Source organism: Ictidomys tridecemlineatus, chromosome 11 (assembly GCF_052094955.1).
Source record: "Ictidomys tridecemlineatus isolate mIctTri1 chromosome 11, mIctTri1.hap1, whole genome shotgun sequence".
Lineage (NCBI taxonomy): Eukaryota > Metazoa > Chordata > Mammalia > Rodentia > Sciuridae > Ictidomys > Ictidomys tridecemlineatus.
In genome coordinates, this window is record NC_135487.1 from 124,146,721 (window position 1) to 124,168,915 (window position 22,195).

The following is a 22,195-nucleotide window of genomic DNA, read 5'->3' on the forward strand; positions in this document are numbered from 1 at the left end:
AAACTTACTGATTTTGTACATTAGTTTTCCTTTGCTCTTTTAACAATGCATAATCATGGTTTAAAACAACACAAATGTGTATCCACAATATGCTGCAGGTCGAGGTCAGACATGGTGGTCACTGGGCGAAAATCCAAGTGTGGGCAGGGCTGCATTTTGTTCTGCAGGATCTAGAGGGGATCCTTTCCTGCCTTTCCTACTCTCCAGAGCTGCCAGCCTCCCTGGACTTGTGGTGCCCTCCTCTGCCTCAACTAGAAAGGGAGGGGGAATCTCTCTTGCATCCCTCATACCTGCTCTTTTCCTCCCTTCTCCACTCTGCCTTTTTATTTTTTGGTACCAGGAATTGAACCCTGGGTTGCTTAACCAATGACTCACACTCCCAGCCTTTTAAAAATTTCCTATATTTTTGAGTCAGAGTCCTTCTAAGTTGCTTAAGACCACATGAGGTTGCCGAGGCTGGCTTTGATCTTCAGATCCTCCTGTCTCAGCCTCCTGAGCTGCTGGGATTGGAGGTGTGCACCACCATGCCTGACTCTTCTTCCACATTTAAGGGTTGTTGTGAGGACTCTGGGACTATCCAGATAAACTTATTTAAAGCTCAGTTCTTTTTTTCATAACTTAGCATATTCCCAGGTTCTGAGGATAAAGATGTGGAATCCACAGATATCTAGTTCACCGTCCCCAATCCTTGCAGGGAGTGGCCATTGAGAGTCCAGCCTCACTACCACAGACCCCACAATTCCTGCTCTGTAAACCTTGATAGAGTAGGAGAAGTGATGCTGCTGCACGTCACAGGAGATCCGTTTTGCCAACTCTAGGGTCCCCACAGTCCCTCTGCCTAGGGCAGTCCCTCTGCAGAGAGTGGACTGCAGGTGCAGGTCCTGTGTGATTTCCAGACTGGCCTGTGGATCTGCCCCTTCTCCCCCAGTCGGGAGCACACATTCAGGGTCACGTTCTAACTGCCTGCAGAGCTGTGCTCTCTGTTGCAGTCATGGTATCTCCCATAGTGTCTCCTGTTTTGACCTGAGCTTTCTGGGCCCTCCCAGAGCTGGCCTGGTGTCCTGGCTCAGTCGGGCTGAAGTCCCAGGCAGTGTCTCAGCTGAAGACCCAGGACACAGGATCCTGGCCCCAGACAAGCTCTTCTGTCCCACGCCTCTCCCATTCCAGAAGACCCCTATCTTCTAGAAATAATGGGATTCAGCCATCATGTTCTCATAGGAAAAAAAGTTTAGACTTGCTTCATCTAGTGAGATCACATGAGCTTAATAAAGTGGCTGCTGTCACTTGTCAACATGTAGCTCTGGGGAAATTGTGTTTTATTTGTAACGTGCTCCCAGCTTCCTCCTAGGGCTCCTGCTTATGGTCAGTGAGACTCTGGAGGACAATGTGTGGCATGTGTGAGGCTCTCTCCTTTGTCCCCTCCTTCCTCAGATCCTGTGCCCCTTGCCCAGATCCGGACCACGTCAGCGTCCATCACGCCCAGCTGGTGCAATGTCACTCTGGATTGTGGGGCCCGAGAGGCTGTAGAGGTCCTGAATGTAACCTGGGAGGTCCAGGGTCCCCCCAGTGAGCGGGAGCAGAGAGGGGCCCCAGGACCCCCCAACCCCTGGACCCTGGCCCTGAGCCTGCCACTGAGGCAGCCCAATGTCAGCCTCACCTGTGTCCTCAGCAACCCAGTGGACCAGAAAAATGTCACCTTACAGCTCCTTGACCTCTGTAGCCCAGGTGAGTGCACCTGCAGGAGGGAGGGGCACAGGGAGGGGCTCAGGTGGCTCTGGAGCCCCAGGGTCCCTGGCTTTTTTGCTGCTGTGTTTATGAACAGCACTGCCTTCCCTTGGTCACTCCAATCCAGAAGTGTGGGGTGGCATCCAGCTCACGACTGTCTTTAAATATCCCTCACCTCCAGGCCCTTCCCCCTGGGCCAGGGGCAGCCTTCCAGGACCTGACCCACCCCGTCACCATGCCCTGTGTCCAGAGTCATCTTTGGAAAGACAGATCAGATTGTGGCCTTTGTCTGTGTCATCTCTGGGGTCGACCTCCACCTAGTCCCCATAGGATGTAGGGCTTAGAAGGTCCTGTGTCCTGATGGTGGCCTCATTCACACAGGGACACAGCTGCTTGCTGACTTCCCTAACGTGTGAAGCCACTGCCGGCTCTGAAGGCGCAGCCTCTTTAAGGAGCTGCCCACGGCCATCCCCCCTGAGTGGAAAGATCCCTTTCTGGGTCTGAGTCCTCCATGAGTAGGACACCATGAGGGCAGGGGACACATCCTTCTCTCCTCTTAGCCCAGGTGTCAGGCTCAGTTCTGGGCAGTTTGCGCCCAGTAGGTGTTTCACTGACCCCGAATGCCTGGGACCCGTGTGCCCCCGTCCTCTCTCAGTCTTCCCCCAGGGGCTGCTGGAGGAGCCTGACTGGTCAGTGCAGTCCCCACCCCTGGTCATGTGCCCCCTCTACCCTGGAGTCTCAGAGGAAGTTCAACATGGCCCACCAAACCTCCTGGACTCACGGCTACCTCCTGGCCTCCCCACCTAGCCCTGCCTCCTGTGCTGTCCCTCCCCTGGGGGACGCTCCCGCCACACTGAATATCTGTGAAACTCCTGCCCCTCCCCACACACAGGTGACTGTGCATGTCCCTGGGGGTCTCACTGGAGACCTTGGACATGGGTCAACCTCCACTGCAGTGAGATCCTTCACCTGGTGATTGAGAGCTTCTGTCTCTTCCTGGTGATGACTTGTGCACAGACCCCACCTTGCACATCCCCGTCTCCCCTGCTCCACGAACGACCTGGACCACTGCTTGAATGAGTGGACCTGCCACGCCCTCCCTCTGCAGCTTCTGCCCCAGGTCCCCCTGACACCTGTGCCTTCTCCACCTCCCCTGGCAATGGGTGTATCAGCTTCTCTTCTGCTGTATCCTTTCTTAACTCTCTTGTTTTCTTAACTCTGGAAATGAGTGCCCACAGCTGGCCACGCGAGAGGCGCCATAGGGGCCTTCCTGGCTGGGTTTTTCATCCTGGGAGTTGGAGGGTTCCTGTTCCTTTGGCACTTACGAGAGAAGAAGAAGAAGAAGAAGAAGAAGATGGAGATGGAGATGGAGATGGAGATGGAGATGGAGATGGAGAGAGGCAGGTTGCACTTACCTTTCTGGTCCAGATGTCTCCCCTCTCCCCTTGGATCCTGGACTTCCTTCCTCCTGCATTTTAATGGCAGGAAGTGGCCTTGTAGAGGGGATGAGGGGTGTAGCCACCATGGCCTTGGGTTCCTGGCTGTGTGTGTGTGTGTGTGGGTGTATAAGAGTGTGTGTATGTGTTAGTGTGTATGAGTGTGTGAGTGTGTATGAGTGTATGTTTTGTGTGTGAGCGTAAGCGCATGTGTGAGTGCATGTGTGTTAGAGTGTGAGTGTGTGTGAGAGTGTGTTTGAGTGTGTATGAGTGTAAGTGTGTGTGTGTGTGTGTGTAGGGTTGTAGGTTTCCCTGGCACAGAATCAAGCTCCAGTGAATGTGTGAATGTAAGAGCATGTGTGAATGTGAGAGTGCATGTGTGTGAATGTGAGAGTGAGTGTGTGTGAAAGTGAGTGAGTGTGAGTGTGAGAGTGTAAGTATGATTGTGTTTTAGTGAGTGAGTGTGAGTGTAAGTGTGTGAGTGAGTGTGTGTGTGAATATGAGTGTGAGTGTGTGAGAGTGTAATTATGAATGTGTGATTGTGAGCGTGTAAGAGTGTGTATGAGTTTAAGTGATTGTGTGAGTGTGAGTGAGTGTGAGTTTATAGTGTAAGTATGAGTGTGTGTTAGTGTGTGAGTGTGAGTTGTGTGCTAGTGTGTGTTTGTGTGTGTGAGTGTGAGAGAATGTGAGTGTGTATATGACAATGTGTGTTAGTGTGTGTGTTAAAGTGTGTGAGTGTAAGTGAATGTGAGAGTTGTGTATATGAGTGTAATTGCATGTGTGAGTGTGACTGTGTGTGAGTGCGTGTGTGTGTTAGATTGTGTGTGTTACAATCAGTGTGTGTAAGTTAGTGTGAGTGTGTGTTGCAGTGAGTGTGTGTATTACAGTGTGTGCATGTGACAGTGAATGTGTGAGAGTGAGTGTGTGTTAAAGTGAGTGAGTGTGATAGTGTAAGTATGAGTGTGTGTTTTAGTGTGTGAGTGCGAGTGTGAGAGTGTGAGTGTAAGTGCATGTGTGAGAGTGTGTGTGTTTATGAGTGTGTGTGTTTATGAGTGTGAGTGTGTGAGTGTGAGAGTGAGTGTGAGAGTGAGTGTGTGTAAAAGTGAGTGTTGTATGACAGTGTAAGTATGATTGTGTGTTAGTGAGTGTGTGAGTGTGTGTATGTCAATATGAGTGTGTGTTTGTGTGTAAAAGTATGTGTGTAAGTGCATGTGTGAGAGTGTGTGAGTGAGTGTGTATGAGTGTAAGTGCATGTGTGGGTGTGAGTGTGTGAGTGTAAGCGTGTGTGAGAGTGTGAGTGCATCTATGTGTGGAGTGTGAGAGTGTGAGAGTGTAAGTGTGAGTGTGAGAGTGTGTTGGAGTGTGTGAGTGTGAGTGGAAGTGGGTGAGTGTGAGTGTGTGTATCTGAGTGTGTGTGAGTATAAGTATGTGTGTGTGTGTGTGTGTGTGTGTGTGTAGGGTTGGAGGTTTCCCTGGCACAGAATCAAGCTCCAGTCTGTCAAGACTCAGATGTGGGATTGCCAGAAGACCCCAGGGCCAAGGACGAGGGAGTCTATGCACAGCTGACAAAACAGGATTCTCTGAAGGGCAAGCGAAAGGTGAGAACTGTGAGTGGTGACCAGCCAGGTCTCATGGCACCCAGCCCTGAGCTGCCTGCCAAAGCCAGGTATCTGCTGTGCTGTCTCCACTGTATTTTTTCTTTCCTTTTTAATCTCTTTTTATGTTGAGAGTATTAAGAAAATTTATGGGTTGGTGTCATGGTTAATTTGAATTGTTGACTTGATTGGATTAAGAGATGCCAAGGAGGGACTGGGGTTGTGGCTCAGCAGTAGAGCACTTCTAGGTTCACCCCTAGTACCTCCCATCCCCCAGAGGTTTAATTTTTTTTTTTTTAATTTCAAGACATAGTCTCACTGATTTGCTGAGGCTGGCCTAGAACCTGCAATCCTCCTGCCTCAGCTTCCCAAGTCTTGGGACCACACGTGTGCTCCCCGATTCCTGGCTTAAACTATTCATGTTAATGGGTGTCGATTGTCTTCTGGTCTCTCTGGGGCCACTCTGTCCTCAAACTGTTCTGAGAACCCTCTTTCTTGTATTATCAGGATACTGATGAGAAACATCTGGAAGGAAAGGGCCCCTGCACCAGTGTTTACAGCGTAGTCCAGAGACCAGGCCAGGCCAGGTCATGAAGATGACTTATTTGGAGGAGGGAGGAGAACCCAGCACTAGGGAGACACCTGCACTCTGCACCTGACACCTGCAGATGCCTACTTCCTCTGACTTTAGTCCATCTCGAGATGCCGCTGGTCTGCATGAGCCTGACCTGGTGGCCATCTCTACCTCTGTGGGCACATGTGGCCCTGTCACTTCTCCTGCCACCTTCCCAGCTGCCCTCACGCTCAGAGCTCTCGTGCCATTCATCCAGGGTTCCTCCTCTGTCACTGCTGTGGCTTCTGACCCCTCCCTTTCAGAAGCCCTCCCAAAGAGAACCTTGCCCGACTCTGCAGCTGGCAGAGCCTTGCCACCTCTGCTGCGTCACTCTTGCCATTCTGAGACCCCAGGTCCAGGTGTGGGCACCGTGAAGAGGTGCTGACTTGCCCCAGTGGAGGGGGTGAAGATGGTCCTGCCACTGAATTGGGGCTGATGGAGGCAGCGTGGCGAGTGGGAGCCCAACTTCCTTTCTAGGTTTTCCTTCCTTTCCTTGTGCAGGGTTTCTCTGGAGCTAAGTGTGTGTGTGTGTGTGTGTGTGTGTGTGTGTGTGTTGGAGGAGTTTCTTGTGCACATTACACACCAGAGCCAGAGTGGCCTTCCTGGATCCCTGTACTACCTGGACTTACGCCTCAAACTCCTGCAAACCCATCATCCTGTGGACTGGGAAGAGGAATCCATGTTATTTCAGATCCTTCTCAACTTTCTCTTTTCCTGAGAATGACTCTGGACTCCCTAGACTGGGGTTGTGTTTGTTTTCCTTTTTAAATGGCATATTATAATTATATTTCACCTTGAGATTTGTTATGATATACTCATATGGGCAATAATAAAACAGCATAATTGAATCAATTTCATTCCCCCTTCCCTCCCCACTCCCCCTGATCCCCTTCTTCTATTCTGCTGGTCTCCCTTCTATTTTTAAAAATTTGCTCTAATTAGTTATAAATGGCAGTGGAATGCATGTTGACACACTGCAGCACACAAATGGAGCACAAATTCTCATTCCTCTGGCTCTACATGGCATAGAGTCACATCATCATACATGTATCTCTAGGGTCATACCCTCTGTCTCACTCTACCGTCTTCCCCATCCCCTCAGTCCCAATGGGGTTGCATTTTTTAATATTTATTTTTTAGTTGTAGATAATTGAAATACCTTTATTTTATTTCTTTATTTTTATGTGGTGCTGAGAATCGAACCCAGGCTCTCGTACTTGCTAGGTGAGTGCTCTCCCGCTGAGCCACAGCCACAATGGGGTTGCCTTCTTAAGGAAACTGCTTCAGCTCTGCTCTTGGCCCAAGAAGGAGGCACTTGGTTAACAGGGTGTGTAATGTTCCCTCCCTCCCCTTGGGGGCAGCTGGGTGAAGCTGTGGGAAGATCTGATACAAGATATAAAAAGTATCAGGAGGACAGCCCTCTCCAGCCTCTGCTAGGGACCTTCAGCCTGCTCCAGCCCTGCTGGCCCCGAAATAAGGTCAGCCTCCTGTTTGTCTTTGAGAGTCAAACAGGTTTGTTAGCAAGAGGTCCAGCATAATATTAAAAACCGTATTCAAAACTATCAGTTTGGCCAAGTGCAGTGGCGCACACCTGTCATCCCAGTGGTCTGGGAGGCTGAGGCAGGAGGTTCGTGAGTTCAAAGCCAGCCTCATCAAAAGCAAGGCAGTTAGCAACTCAGTGAGACCCTGTCTCTAAATAAAATGCAAAATAGGGCTGGGAGTGTGGCTTTTCTGAGCTTACTAATTCCATTTATGAAGGTCCTGCCCTTGGGACTAATCATCTCCCCCTGGCTCCAGCTCCTAATACCATCACCTCAGGAGTTAAGTTTCAACATATGAATTTTGTGGTGAATACTGAGATCATAGCAGGGATCATACAGTGATTCTAATATACTGGTAAATTATAAAAATACCTTAAATAACACAGCCTGATAGAACACAAAATTGACAGAATTTCAAGGAGAAAAAAACAGATCCAGATTCACACAGTGAAAGATTTTAGTCTGAATCTCAGTAATTGAAAAATATAACAAAAATCAGAACAATCTTCTTAAAGTGTGTTAAAACAACAGAACGGAGTAAATTGACTTAATAGATAAAACACCAAACACTTAACACTGCATTTTATTTTCAAATGCACCTGGAACATTTAGAAAAGTTAACTAGCGCTACTACTAGGAGTCCATGAAGTGAATTTCAATGAATACTAAAGAGTCACTAACTTTCTTTTCCAACTATTATGCAAGTTGTATAGAAATTAATAAAAGATAACTGAATAATTCCATATTTTTACAATAGAGAAGACAAAGACAGCAGAGATAAAAAGTGATAATATGATAAATAACATAGGCTCCTTGATGCACCATTAATGTCTCTCTCCTTTTTTTTTTGATGGGGGAAGGGGAGCACTAGGTTAAGTCTCTAGGGGCAATTGACCACTGAGCCATATCTCCAGTGTTGTCTATTTTTATTTTGAGAGAGGGTCTCACTTAGTTTCTTCAGGTCTCAGTTGCTGAGGCTGGCCTTGAACCTGTGATCCTCCTGTCTTAGCCTTCTGAGCTACAGGGATTACAGATGTGTGCCCCCATTCCTGGATGATTAATATTATTTGAAGGAACTGAATCAATTCACTCTAAAACCATGAGACTCTACTTGGGATTTGTTCTTTTTTCTTTCTTTTTTTTTCTTTGGTACCAGGGATTGAACTCAGGGGCACTCCACCACTGAGCCACATCTCAGCCCTATTTTGAATTTTATTTAGAGACAGGGTCTCACTGAACTGCTTATTGTTGAAGTTGCTGAAGTTGGCTTTGAACTTGCAAGCCTCCTGCCTCAGCCTCCTGAGCTGCTGGAGTTAAGTCGTGCGCCACCGCACCTGGCTTGTTCTTTTTTGGGCTAATGCATTCAAACACTTAATTAGATAATTTCCTAGAAAAAATGTAACCTGAGACCCTATGCCTATTAGAAGAAAATGTAGGCCCAACTCTCTATCATATCTGCTTAGGAACTGACTTCCTCAATAAGACTGTTAAAGTGCAAGAAGTAAAATCAAGAATCAATAAATGGATGGTATCAAACTAAAAAGCTTCTTCCCAACAAAGGAAGCAATCAATAACACAAAGAGAGAGCCCACAGAATACCTCAGATACAGCAATTTTGTTTTATTGTCACTTTTTCTTTTAGCACTACTGGGGCTGAACCCAGGGGTGCTCTGCCACTGAGCCACACCTCCAGCCATTTTTATTTTGAGACAGGGTTTTGCTAAGTTGCCCAGCATGCCCTCAAATTTTGTCTTCCTCCTGAGTCACAGGAATTACAACATGCACCACCACCCTGCCCAGCTATCATTACTATCTTAATAGATAAGGAAGAAAGAACGAAACTTTGTTTTAAAAAAAAATTTTGTAGTTGTAGATGGACAGCATGCCTTTATTTTATTTGTTTATTCTTATGTGGTGCTGAGGATTGAACCCAGTGCCTCACACATGCTAGGCGTGCACTCTGCCACTGAGTCCCAGCCACAGCTCCAAGGATGAAGCTTTGTTTTTGAGCAATTATTAATGAAGATGCTGAAGGAGAACTCCCTAAGCAATCACATTTTTTTTCCTCTGAGCTTTTCATCATTTTTTGGCATCTGGAACAGATTCCCCATCCTCACCCAGAGCAAGGCCAGGATGTGTCCCTTGATGTTTTTATGTGTTCCAGTCCCTCCCATCACACGCTATGGCAGGGTGCCGGTTTTCTTGTGGGAAGCCACGTATGAATTGTGGGTTTGTTTGAGCCATCACAAGACAGGGGGGTTGCTTTTCTGAGAACTCCTGACCTGCACCCACCAGTTGCAGATGGCTCAGATTTCAGCAGACAGCCCACCTTAGCTCACAGCCCTAGGGTCAAATGCAGCCTCCTCCGGAAGTGGGCATAACCTCCCTAGCCCTGTCTTTATCTGGTTTTCTTCTGGAAGCCTGCCACACTGAAATCTCTTGCTGTTTTTCCCCTTAAATAAAGAATTTGGGCCTTTTTCATTGTGCATTTCCAGTTTCTGCCAGGACTGAAAACCCACCAAGCCCCAGCTTTTAAAACTATTTCCTACCTCTTGTCTTTTGTTCCTTATTGATTATTTTTAGGCTTTTAAAGTTTCCCAGCAGGTTCACACCTCCAAGCAGGAATCTGGTCTCCTGGGGTGTTGGTATCAGTTCCTTTTTTGTATAATGTGGAATTTGGCGAGATAGAGAGGATGGATTTTTCTTCTCCAACAGGAAATGAAAGCAGAAGCAATTATTAGGTGTGTTATCTGGAAATAAATATGTGTTTTTTTTTTCCCATGGGAAAGATTGCCATAGTTTCAACTTGTTTACCTGAGTCTAAAATGATTAAAATGCACACTTTGAAATTCCACTCTATGGTTCTCACCTTGGCCCCAGGTTCTCCTGGAGATCACTGGTGTCATGAGGTAAGAATCTAACTCCAGTTTTCCTGCAGGGGGCTGAGCAATGAGAGCCTGGAACTTCTTTTGCAGAGAAACAACTGGAGGAAGAGAAACAGGATCAAAGGGCAGCACAGGGCAGGATGGTGGTTGTGTTCAACTCAGGCTGTTGGCTGAGGCAGAGCCTGAAAGTGACTCCACAGAGGGAAATCCTGGGTGGCCAATGCCAGACTCTGATGTATAGCAGTGTCAACAACCCAGAATGTTCTCAGATCAGTGGGATTTTTCATAGGACCTGGTATCACGAGGGGGCAAAATTGCGAAGTATGGAGTCGAAGGGAGAAATAAAGAATGTCCATGCGCTTCTACCTCTTTCTATGCTTTATTCACTCAAATTACTCAATACAATTCACTCTATAGGTTCTTAATCAAGAAAATGATGATCCTTAATGGTAGGCACTGCAATAGACATGATCAATTCACAGCAAACAATTCTAGACTAGTTCTAAGTGCTGCAAAACACACTTAATCATGACAGGCTATTGACAGGCATTCCCTCTGCATGCTAAGTTCAGAAGTCTCAGACCTTAGGCTTTAAGACCAGCAGATGGACACTCACTCAGACCTTTTCACAATCAAACAGTCCCAAAGAAGTCCTTGCAACAGAGCTTTAGGGACATGGGAGTGACAGTGTCACTGATCCCTATTACCCTGAATGTGACCAGTGGATGAACTGCCCAGAGTCTGTCTCCATATGAGGAGGTTTTGACTGTGGGACTTATGGACTGCCTTTGAAAGTTACCTTTCCACGTTTTCTATCTGGGCCAATGCTGAGAAGTAGGGTCAAGGCATAGACTATTTTCCAGATGACACACTTGAGGCCATGGGGCTTGGGGACTGGCTGTGACTCCAGGATCATTCCTAAACCTGGAGGTTGTGAGCTCAGACCTGCTCCTTGATTTGCTGTTGCAGGCTGTAGAGGGAGTTAAACTTGCAAAAGAATGGACTGCGCATCTCTTTAAGCCAGAACAAGCAGAAGGCATGGACCATGGACTCCATCAGAGAAGGAACAACCCTGAAGAGACTTGTCCCTGCTGATCACAATTCTACCCTGGCACATACAGCATGAAGTGAGCGAAGACATCAACAGCCAGTGTTTGTCTTGTCCACTGTGACTGGAGCAGGTGTTTTGCTGTTACCTCCCCCTTGCCCTTTTTCTTTGTATAAACACGAACCCCAGGGGCTGCATGGTAGAGTCCTAGCCCACCACACCCAAAGCCCTGCCTCTCTGTACCCTGTGAATTCTCTGATAGTAGCATGTAGCTGTGCCTTTGGGGTGGGGAAGAATATGTGAAGGTTCTACAGAATAGAGGGCAGCCATGGAACTCAGGAGGGCTTAGCTCAGGCTTGTAAGAGGGAGACTTCTGTGCTGGCCACAGGCTGGCGTTGGGATCAGGGCTGCCTGGAAAAAGCGGTTCACCCAGTGGGTGTGGGCAGGTGTAGTTACCTGATACAAGCTGGCTCTGCCTGCAGGAGGGGGCTTGCCAACAGAAGTCACAGACCAGATGTCCATCCAGGCTCTGGTCCTTCGTACAGTTATTCTGCAATTTCTTAGAGCAAGTGAGGTTGCCTCTGTGATCTCTGGTGGGCTTCCTATCACTGGCCTGTGGCTCTGCCCTAGAGCAGGGAAGCTCCTCCTCTTGCTGGTTCCCCTTTCGGATGTTTCGTCTGCAGCTGAAGAGGCCGGCAGGCAGCCAGGATGGGACACAGCTCACAAGATCCCCACCTCTGCTGGACCACCAGGCTCTTGGGAGTCATTAGCCTTCTCTGTGAGTAGCTGGATTTCCTGGAAGGGAGGGCAGTTGGGGTGCTGGGACAGCTGGGGCTCTTCAGTCCTGGGGGCTGTTAGGCTCTGATGCCTTTGGGAAACAAAAAGAGAAAGCCGCACTGTTATAATTCACCAGTGCAGTGTGGGCAGAGCCCAGGATGAACGGAAAGAGCAAAATGGCCTCTTTGTGGTGAGGACCTGGGACCCTGGGCTTGGGCAGCGTTGGCTGCATGAGGGACCATAGCCAGGGAGCTGAGGCCACCTGGGCTGCAGCAGCAGGCAGTGGCTGGAGCTGCCTGGGGAGGGGATGGAGACAGACCAAGAGCCTGTTCCTGAGGCACAGGGTGAGGAGGCAGCACCCCAGCCTGGGCCCCCAGGGTCCTCAGGGTCTCTGCAGCTCTTCTGTGGGACCCCAACCGGAACCCTGGTGTCTAAGCTGGAGGAAGCTCCTCTGGTCTACTCTCCTTCTCCCGACCCAGAAATGCTCCCAGCCCCAGGGGACCTCAGCTGGAACCTTGCTTATCTCATCACTGTTCCTGGCAAAGCCCTGGAAAAACAGAAGGTGCCATCAATTGGGGAAAGACTGAGCAAACTGAGCAGAATCTGGGGCTCCCATGCACGGGATGTCATGGAGGCTAAGGAAACAGTGCCCCAGTGTTCTGGGAAGAATGTCCAGTTTCCATGAGGGAGATGCCTGGATTATCCTCAGCAAGACCGAGAGAACCGAGCACCGTGATGTCCTTATTATATAAAAGACAAGCAGCCTCTACACACCCACATGTTTATGGGGACGTTGGTCATGTGGGGACAAAACAGTGGTAGCTCCCACAAGCTACAGGAGGGGAAATTGTGCAGAATATATGCAGGGGAGAAAGAGAGTGGGAAGTTAAAAGGAAGTGAAAAAATACTGACCTAATGACTGAGTCATGTGAGCCAAAATCATGTCACACTATGACATCATGGACTGTTGTGTTTGCTCCTATGAAGAAAGAAAATAAAAACTAATGAGAAAACAAGAAGATCTAGTGAAGTGACTTTTGGTGAAGACTTTCCATCTGATTTTTTATCAGTCCCAGCCACTAAGTGAACTTGCAGGGAATTCCCTGGAGCTTGGTGGTTGAGGGAGCACTTGTGAAAGGAGACTTATTAACTGAACAACAAGCTGCCAGTGGTAGAGGACTGGTCCCTTTTAAATAGCTCAATTTTGGAACAGCAAAATGCACACTCTTCCCATTTCTACAGTGTTGTTTAACTGGGGATTGTTAAATGTGCAGCTCTCTTCAGAGGCAGTGGGGGTGGAAGATTTCAAAAGGAAGGAGAAGAACAGGAGGGGAGGGCGAGGAAGAAGGGAGAAGGAAAGGGAGGACTTGACTTTCCCAATTATTGGATTTGCAGCCTGAGCCCAAAGAGGGTGGTTCTCTCAAGGTCAACAGAAATGGGGAAGGTTGAATTGGTCCCCCCACAGGCCTGACCTCTGTGCAGCTGAATGAAGCAAAGCACATTGCAAGGAGTTGGTCAGAGGCTCTTCATGGAAAGAGCCTCACCCCTAAATTGTTCTGCATCCTTTCTGGAAGACTGAAGATCCACAGTTGCATTTTTCTTTGGTTTCTGGATTGTCCCCTGTTCACTCAGCCTTGCTTGGGGGAGAGAGATGGAGGTGAAGGAGTGATGGTGAGGGTGGTGAAGAACTTGCCCATATCATGGTTCAAATAGCAAGCCCTTTCCTGCACATGGTTTGGAAGGGCAAGTGTGGAAGAGAAGTGGACACTGAGAACAGCTTGCTTCCTGGAATTTCCACACTGCAGCGGGGTGATCCTGGACATGTGGTGGCTCCCCCAAAGTGATAGCAACAGCATTTAATGAATGCTGCCCCCATCTGCTGGCAGGGAGCTGGAGAAGCTTCCAGGTCACTATTGGCCCAAGGGAGAAATGGGGACAGTGTAAAGGGCAGCAAGGTTGGCAGTTTGGTAGTTTCGTGCATGAGTTGACAAGGAAATGCTCCTGGTGTGGGAACTTGGAGCTAGGGATATTACACACAGAGGAAACATGTTCTATGCCCACGGTTGCATTTTTAATTTTGTAGTATGAAGTTCACCCTCTACCTGGTAAAGCCCATGTGCTCCATGGCTGCTCTTTTCCTTGTTTAGGATGAGCATCTTCTGTAGGTCAGAGAGCTCCTGCTGCCTCCCCTCTCTGCCTCCCTTCTCTGTCTTGCTGATGTCACCCACCATTGGGCCTCGGGGGCAGATCCTCCCACAGGCTGAGGCTGACCCTCCTCTGTATTTGTGGTTCCCTCTTCTAGGAAGTGGGAGTCTGGCCAGGCTGGCTGTCCAACCCTGGGTGATCCAGAAGTCTCAGCTGTGCTCGGCCACTCCAGGGGACACTGTCCCTGCAGGGGGGTAGTTGGAGGATGAGACTCCAGCAGCTGCTCAGGCCCTGGAGGGACCAGACAACATCTCAGGGACAGGCAGAGCTCCTGGTGGGCAGGGAGATAGGGAGAGCTGACAAGCAGCATCCTGGGCTCCAGGACTGGCTGTGACCTGTGTCTCCAGGATGAGTCCATTCCCATGGGGACCCCCTGCTCTGTAAGAGGAGGGGCCTCAACAGCTCACCTCTGAAGCCCCTCCAGGGTGACCCAGGGCTTCCACTCACACAGGGCTTTCTGTGGCCACTGCAAGGCCTCTGCTCTGTCTTTCTGGTCCTGACCTGTCCTATCCTGTCACCTGACAGGGAGTCACAGCTGGGGAGCCTGTTTAGGGCTCCTTAAGGGAGGACACCCTGAGCTGTCCCTGTGGTCACTTCTTCAGCCCCCAAGGGAGGGAGGAAATCCTGCTCCTCAGCTCCTCCACCTGACCTGGTCTTCTCTGCCTCTGCTCCTGCGGGGGACCTCAGGGCTGATGTCCTCAGATCTCCTGCCCAAGGACTCTCCCTCCTCACACCCTGTGCAGATGTGGTCTGCAGACCTTGCCCAGGAGGCCACATTGCAGCTGTGCCCTTTAGACCAGCTGATGAAAGCCTCTGCCAGACCTTGAGGTTCCTGTTCAGCACAAAACACTAGCTTCCCTGAAGGACCCTCTTACAATGCTGGCAGGGGGACACAGACACTGTGGTGACCACAGTGACCTCATCAAATCCCTGAGGATGGTCTGAAATACAGGCTGTCAGAGCACCCAACTGCGCTGTTTCCCCATGGGATAGCAGGCTGTTTCTCTGGGCACTGCATTAAATAGAGCACTTAAATGTACTGACCACCACTGTACTGACACCCAGCAAGCGCCTGCTGTCCATGCCCAGAGAAACCAACACGGCACCAGGTTTTGCAAGAAGAAAGAACTTCACAGACGCTCCCCTGACAAGGAGAGAGGAGGCACACTCTGTCTCCCCAGGGAGCAGGAAGGGACTTAAGGCAGGGATGAGAAACAGAAGGCCAGCTGGCTGGAGTCGGGGGTCTTGGTGGCATGGTCCACACCAGGTGCCCTGGGCCTGGTGGAACCTCTGGGTACTTTGTAAGTGCCCTGGTGTCTCTGACCCCATGCTCTCTCCTGCAGCTGTGGCTGCACCCTGGCTTCTAACCCAGGGCCACAAGACCCTCTTCTGGTACCTCAGATTCTCATCCCTCAGATTCTCGTCCTTAGAGACTTTTGGTTCCTCTCAGCTCTCTAGGTCTCAAGGCCCTGAAAAACAACTTGCATAACAGTTTTTAGAAACAGGGAGGTTGCATTTTTATGTCCCAATGTCAACCAAAAATCACACATTTATACAAGTGTTTAACTCTGATTAGGCTGGATGACCACAGTGCTAAAGGATACTTCTATTTTGCTCATTAATTAATGAGGGGACCATAGGATGCCACAACCCCTTCAGAGGGAGAATGAATGTCACCTCTCCAGATCATTAGGAAGGTTGAGAGGCATTTATGAATAGATGCCCAGGCTCACAGGGCTGGAGTATTCCGGGCACTCGTCATTTCCAGTGCTTACCTTGGGAATAGGCACACTTTGCTTTCACTGGAAAACTCCACAACTTGGATTCTTGTTTTCAGTGTCACATGTAATACTTTTTTAATATTTATTTTCTAGGTGTAGATGGACACAACACAATGCCTTTATTTTTTATGTCGTGCTGAGGATTGAACCCAGGTCTCACCTGCGCTAGGCAAGTGCTCTACTGCTGAGCCACAATCCCAGCCCCACATGTAATACTGTTGTATTAAAGAAGAGCTCGAGATGTGGGGAGATGAGCAACCAGAGTTAAGAATATAAAATTTTAAATTTTAGTTCAAGGTATGAATAATGAGTCCTCCCCTCCACCTTCCCACCCCCCACTGCTGGCTGCACAGGGGTCCTGGGGGCTTGGTAATGGTGCCTGTGTCACAGTGAATTTCCTTTTATTCTTGACTTTTATAAACAGGAAAGCCCTGGCTGGACCTTGACACCCACATGCACCAGGGAGATTGAAGCCACAGGATGTGTGACTCCTGCACCCCATACCTGTACTCAGGAGGAGACCCCCGAGCAGGGCAGCTGGATGGGAGGAAGGGACACCAGCCTGGAACTGGGAATGTGTGGTTCTGACCAGGGGTGCTGGGCCAGTAATGCCCATCATGATAACAACAGCAGCAGCATGTGGGAGACCAACCTCACACATGACTGAGTCACACTCCCCGGCTCGGTGCTGAGGCGCTCAGTCACAGAAATGTGGCAGAGCTTTCCCCACCCTTCTTGCGTGCAAGGGTCGGTGTCTAGTGCATCGTTGTGTCCTGCTACAGCCCCATGGTGAAGCTATGCTCACCTGTTCCTTTTTAATATAACCCCTTGCTCTGTTCAGGATAGAATCCTCCATGGAAGTGCCTTGTGTGTGTCCCCTCCTCTTACTATGCCCTTGGGTGTGGCCTACCCAGATGTCAGTCAACCTGCTGAAGTGGACATCATGAAGATACTCAGCCCCCTGCAACCTGACCCCTTGCCTCATTTGAATAGCTTCTCCTCAATAAAAGGGGTCAGTGTGTGCTCTTGCTCTCTCTCTTCCTGTGGACCCTTAAGGTCAGAGGATCACAGAGACCCCAATGAAAAAGGTATTTGTGTCTCTTCTGTGGTTATTTTGTGCAGCCCAGTTAGCCCAGTTCAACTGGAGTAACCCCTGAGGCTTTTAGTCGCAATAACAGAAACCTGGTAGCAGCGAATGGGAACAGCACGGTTATTGAATACTGTGCCCAGAGCTCTTTCTGCTTAAATCCAAAGAAGAATTCAATGAAGTAAGCACCACCACTCCCATTTAATAGACGAGAAAGCTGAAGCCAGAGAGGTTCAGTAACTGTTCAAGTTCACACAGCCAGAAGACGGGGGACCTAGACTAACTCTGACTTCACTGAATTAAAGTCCAACCTTGTAATCACCCTTTCATACCATCCAGCTGTGGGACCTTCCTGACACCAAACTAAATTTTGGGTTGATCAAAACCTAAACACAAATGTTGAAACCACAAAAAGAACTTGAAGAAAACTAGGGAAAAAAATGAGAAACATACTTTTGAAGGGAGGGCTATCCTTTTTAGCAAGATATGAAACCAATAAGTAATAAAAAAAATTTTGATACCTTTGCATTCATGAAATGACATTTTGGCTCCTGGGCAAAATAAACTGTAATCGATTTAATAAAATATATCATGATTCCAATGATTTTTCACAGAAATACAAAAAAAATCTAAATCTAAAATTTGTTTGAAATCATAAAGGACCCCAAATAGCAAATGAAAAAGAACAAAACTGGATGTGTCTCACTCGCTGATTTGAAAATACAATGTTATTGTGATTAAAACAGCAGGGAACTGGCACAAAACAGACAGTTGACCAATGGAAAAAGAAGAAATTCCATAAAGAAACCCAGTGTTTACAGTCAGTTGATGTGAGGTTTGACAAATGTGCTAAGAATACACAACAGGGAAAGGACAGTGTCTTCAGTAAATGCTTATGGGAAGATGGGAGAACTACATACAGAGGAAGGAAATTTGATTCTAACTCACCTCATATGAAAAAAATCAATGCAAAATGGATGAAAGACTAAATCATAAGATTTGGAACTATAAAGCCTCCAGAAGAAAACATAGAAGTTCCATGAGCTTGGGTGGTAATTTCTTGACTAGGATCCCAAAGCACAGGCACAAAAAGCAAAAACGGACAGAATTATATCAAATTCAAAACCTTCTGCACAGCAAAGGAAACAACAGAGTGAATAGACAGCCCATGTCTTGGGAAATAATATTTGCAAACTACATGTTTCATATGGGGCCAATAGCCCTAATGTATAAAAAACTAAGTAACTCAATAGAAGGGAAAAACGTAACTTTTTAAAAAAATGGACAAAAGATATGAACACATATTGATCAAAGAGAGAAATGAATAGCCAACAGAGCTATAAAAATCCTCAGCATCTCTAATCATCAGGGAAATGAGAAGTGAAGATACATGAGGTACCCCTCCCATTTGTAAGCATGGCACACATCTAGCACATGCCAGACGATGTGCTGGGAGCTTTGAATCCCTGGCCTCCTGTAGTTCATACCCTGACTTCAAGTCAGGTAAGGAAACTGCAGTCTAGTCCAACTAAGTCATCAGCCCAAGGTTAAACTTCAGCAGAACCAGACTTGATCTGAGAAATGGGTCCAATTCACTGGACAAGGCTGCCTCTCTAGATCAAGTAAGGTGCCAGATGGATTGGTTATGAAGAAAATGTCTGTTTCACTTGTTCTCCTTGAGGAAATATCCATGTTCTCTTTCCCAATGCCCCAGGTGCCTGCAGCACTTTAGCCAAGAGTTCTAGAGCTCATGGTTCTGGGATTAAAGGTTTCAGAACCCACACTTATCTGAAGGCGATCCGGGGAGGTTCAGTCTTGTTGCAAGTGATCCAGGAGCCAGAGGATCCCAAGATAGAGGAGATCTCCTGGGGCTTCGCCTCTGATTCAAACTCCACATTCATGCTGAGACTCCAGAATGGGAAGGAAGATCCACTGTGGTTCAGTCTCCAGGACAAGTACAAGCAGAGGGTCCAGGTGCCCAGTATGTCATCCCTGAGGATTAACAATTTGACCTCACAGGACAGTGGCCAGTACTGGGCCCAGGCCATGTTTCAGACGGGGAGAGAAATTAAAGCAGTTTTCCACCTCACTGTTTATGGTAAGTGACAGTGTCACCTAGTCCCAGGGCCAGGCTCCTTCCTTGAGTCTAGGAGGCTCTGAGACCACATGCTGCAGGATTCTCCTCAGGCACCAATATGTCAGATATTCATCACAAACAGCAGAGCTGAGGTTTTATACCAGGGAGAAAAATCACATCTGTGTTTTGGGAGACGAAATGGAAATTTGGCCATTTTCGCAGTAACATTTCCTCCTCTTTGTAAGACTAAATTTACTGCTCTTGTGTGTTAGTTTTCCTTTGCTGTTTTAACAATGCATAATCATGGTTTAAAACAACACAAATGTGTATCCACAATATGCTGCAGGTCGAGGTCAGACACGGTTGTCACTGGGCGAAAACCCAAGTGTGGGCAGGGCTGCATTGTGTTCTGCAGGATCTAGAGGGGATCCTTTCCTGCCTTTCCTACTCTCCAGAGCTGCCAGCCTCCCTGGACTTGTGGTCCCCTCCTCTGCCTCAACTAGAAAGGGAGGGGGAGTCTCTCTTGCATCCCTCATACCTGCTCTTTTCCTTCCTTCTCAACCCCAACTTTTTATTTTTTCGTACCAGGAATTGAACCCTGGGGTGCTTAACCACTGAGCAATACTCCCAGCCTTTTAATAATTTTCTATATTTTTGAGACAGAGTCCTGCTAAGTTGCTTAGCAGTACACTCAGTTGCTGAGGCTGGCTTTGATCTTCGGATCCTCCTGTCTCAGCTTCCTGAGCTGCTGGGATTGGGGGGTGTGTACCACATGCCCAACCCTTTCTTCCACTTTTAAGGATTCCTGTGAAGACTCTGGGACTATCCAGATAATCCTATTTAAAGCTCAGCTATTTCTTTTCATAACTTAGCATATTACCAGGTTCTGAGGATAAAGATGTGGACATCAGTGAGACATGGTTGTTGAACCATGTTTAGAATCCACATGTACCTAGTTGACCGTCCCCAATCCTTGCAGGGAGTGGCCAGTGAGAGGCCACCTCACTTGCACAGACCCCACGAATCCTGGTCTGCAAGCCTTGATAGGGTAGGAGAAGTGATGGTGCTGCATGTCCCAGGAGATCCATTTTGCCAACTCTAGGGTCCCCACAGTCTCTCTGCCTAGGGCAGTCGCTCTGCAGGGGGTGGACTGCAGGTGCAGGTCCTGTGTGATTTCCAGACTGGCCTGTGGATCTGACCCTTCTGCCCCAGTCGGGAGCACACATTCAGGGTCACGTTCTAACTGCCTGCAGAGCTGTGCTCTCTGTTGCAGCCACGGCCTCTCCCACAGTGTCTCCTGTTTTGACCTGAGCTTTCTGGGTCCTCCCAGAGCTGGCCTGCTGTTGTGCCCCAGTCGGGCTGAAGTCCCAGGCACTGTCTCAGCTGAAGACCCAGGACACAGGACCCTGGCCCCAGACAAGCTCTTCTGTCCCACGCCTCTCCCCTTCCAGAAGACCCCTATCTTCTAGAAATAATGGTCCCTAAAACCTGGGATTCAGCCATCGTGTTCTCATGGGAAAAAAGTTTAGACTTGCTTCATCTAGTGAGGTCACATGAGCTTAATAAAGTGGCTGCTGTCACTTGTCAACATGTAGCTCTGGGGAAATTGTGCTTTATTTGTAACATGGTCCCAGCTTCCTCCTAGGGCTCCTTCCTCTGGTCAGTGAGACACTGGAGGACAATGTGTGGCATGTGTGAGGCTCTCTCCTTTGTCCCCTCCTTCCTCAGATTCTGTGCCCCTTGCCCAGATCCGGACCACGTCAGCGTCCATCACGCCCAGCTGGTGCAATGTCACTCTGGAGTGTGGGGCCCGAGAGGCTGTAGAGGTCCTGAGTGTAACCTGGGAGGTCCAGGGTCCCCCCAGTGAGCGGGAGCAGAGAGGGGCCCCAGGACCCGCCAACCCCTGGACCCTGGCCCTGAGCCTGCCACTGAGGCAGCCCAATGTCAGCCTCACCTGTGTCCTCAGCAACCAGTGGACCAGAGAAATGCCACCTTACAGCTCCTTGACCTCTGTAGCCCAGGTGAGTGCACCTGCAGGAGGGGGGCACAGGGAGGGGCTCAGGTGGCTCTGGAGCCCCAGGGTCCCTGGCTTTTTTGCTGCTGTGTTTATGAAGAGCACTGCCTTCCCTTGGTCACTCCAATCCAGAAGTGTGGGGTGGCATCCAGCTCACGACTGTCTTTAAATATCCCTCACCTCCAGGCCCTTCCCCCTGGGCCAGGGGCAGCCTTCCAGGACCTGTCCCACCCCGTCACCATGCCCTGTGTCAAGAGTCATCTTTGGAAAGACAGATCGGATTGTGGCCTTTGTGTGTTTCATCTCTGGGGTCGACCTCCACCTAGTCCCCATAGGATGTAAGGCTTAGAAGGTCCTGTGTCCTGATGGTGGCCTCCTCCACACAGGGACACAGCTGCTTGCTGACTTCCCTAACGTGTGAAGCCACTGCTGGCTCTGAAGGCGCAGCCTCTTTAAGGAGCTGCCCACGGCCATCCCCCCTGAGTGGAAAGATCCCTTTCTGAGTCTGAGTCCACCCTGAGTGGGACACCATGAGGCAGGGGACACATCCTTCTCTCCTCTTAGCCCAGGTGTCAGGCTCAGTTCTGGGCAGTTTGCGCCCAGTAGGTGTTTCACTGACCCCGAATCCCTGGGACCCGTGTGCACCCGTCCTCTCTCAGTCTTCCCCCAGGGGCTGCTGGAGGAGCCTGACTGGTCAGTGCAGTCCCCACCCCTGGTCATGTCCCCCTTCCACCCTGGAGTCTCAGAGGAAGTTCAACATGGCCCACCACACCTCCTGGACTCACGGCTGCCTCCAGGGCCTCCCCACCTAGCCCTGCCTCCTGTGCTGTCCCTCCCCTGCAGGACGCTCTTGCCACACTGAGTATCTGTGAAACTCCTGCCCATCCCCACACACAGGTGACTACGCATGTCCCTGGGGGTCTCACTGGAGACCTTGGACATGGGTCAACCTCCACTGCAGTGAGATCCTTCACCTGGTGATTGAGAGCTTCTGTCTCTTCCTGGTGATGACTTGTGCACAGACCCCACCTTGCTCATCCCCGTCTCCCCTGCTCCACGAAGGACCTGGGCCACTGCTTGAATGAGTGGACCTGCCACGCCCTCCCTCTGCGGCTTCTGAACCAGGCCCCTTCCAACCTTTCTCCATCCTCTCTCTCTCCCTTGTCACAGTGAACCTCATCTTCTCTCTGCCTTAACGTGTTTCACTCTCTCCTTGGGAGGGAAACGGACTCACATGGAGAGCACCCAGCTGTCCTCATGGGAGGCGTCCGAATGGGTTACGTGGCTGTGATTTTGATCCTTGCAGCTGGAATCTGCCTTTGGATGATCCATGAGAAGATGATGGAGAAGAGAAGAGGCAGGTTGTGTTTCTCCTCCTGGGCCCAGAAACCTCCCTCTCCCCTTGGCCCTG

At 49.2% G+C, this 22,195-nt stretch overlaps 1 protein-coding gene and 1 long non-coding RNA gene across 11 annotated transcripts in view; one reads left to right on the top strand and one right to left on the bottom strand.

Annotated features, from left to right (window-relative positions):
- LOC144368432 (CD48 antigen-like) overlaps positions 1-22,195 on the top strand; it is a 56,740-nt gene that overhangs the window by 13,057 nt on the left and 21,488 nt on the right. For 4 of the 10 annotated variants that reach the window (XR_013428186.1, XR_013428193.1, XR_013428191.1 and 1 more), the window contains 6 exons: positions 1,432-1,725; positions 2,955-3,125; positions 4,620-4,759; positions 10,765-11,621; positions 15,700-15,903; positions 16,031-16,697. Coding sequence is in view for 2 of the 10 variants with exons in the window: in XM_078027289.1 (XP_077883415.1) it covers positions 1,432-1,725; positions 2,955-3,125; positions 4,620-4,759; positions 5,264-5,350 (692 nt within the window). In the remaining 8 variants the exon portion in view is untranslated. Of the gene's footprint in view, positions 1-1,431; positions 1,726-2,954; positions 3,126-4,619; positions 4,760-5,263; positions 6,222-10,764; positions 11,622-12,099; positions 12,560-15,699; positions 15,904-16,030; positions 16,698-18,407; positions 18,792-20,498; positions 22,036-22,195 lie in introns of those variants that run through there. The other 6 variants (XR_013428187.1, XR_013428190.1, XR_013428188.1 and 3 more) reach the window with 6 other exon arrangements.
- Positions 10,156-22,157, bottom strand: LOC144368434 (uncharacterized). Its single transcript, XR_013428194.1, has 3 exons — positions 22,019-22,157; positions 12,533-12,599; positions 10,156-11,711 (listed from the first exon to the last, which is right to left on the bottom strand). It is a non-coding gene; the product is annotated as an uncharacterized LOC144368434 (long non-coding RNA).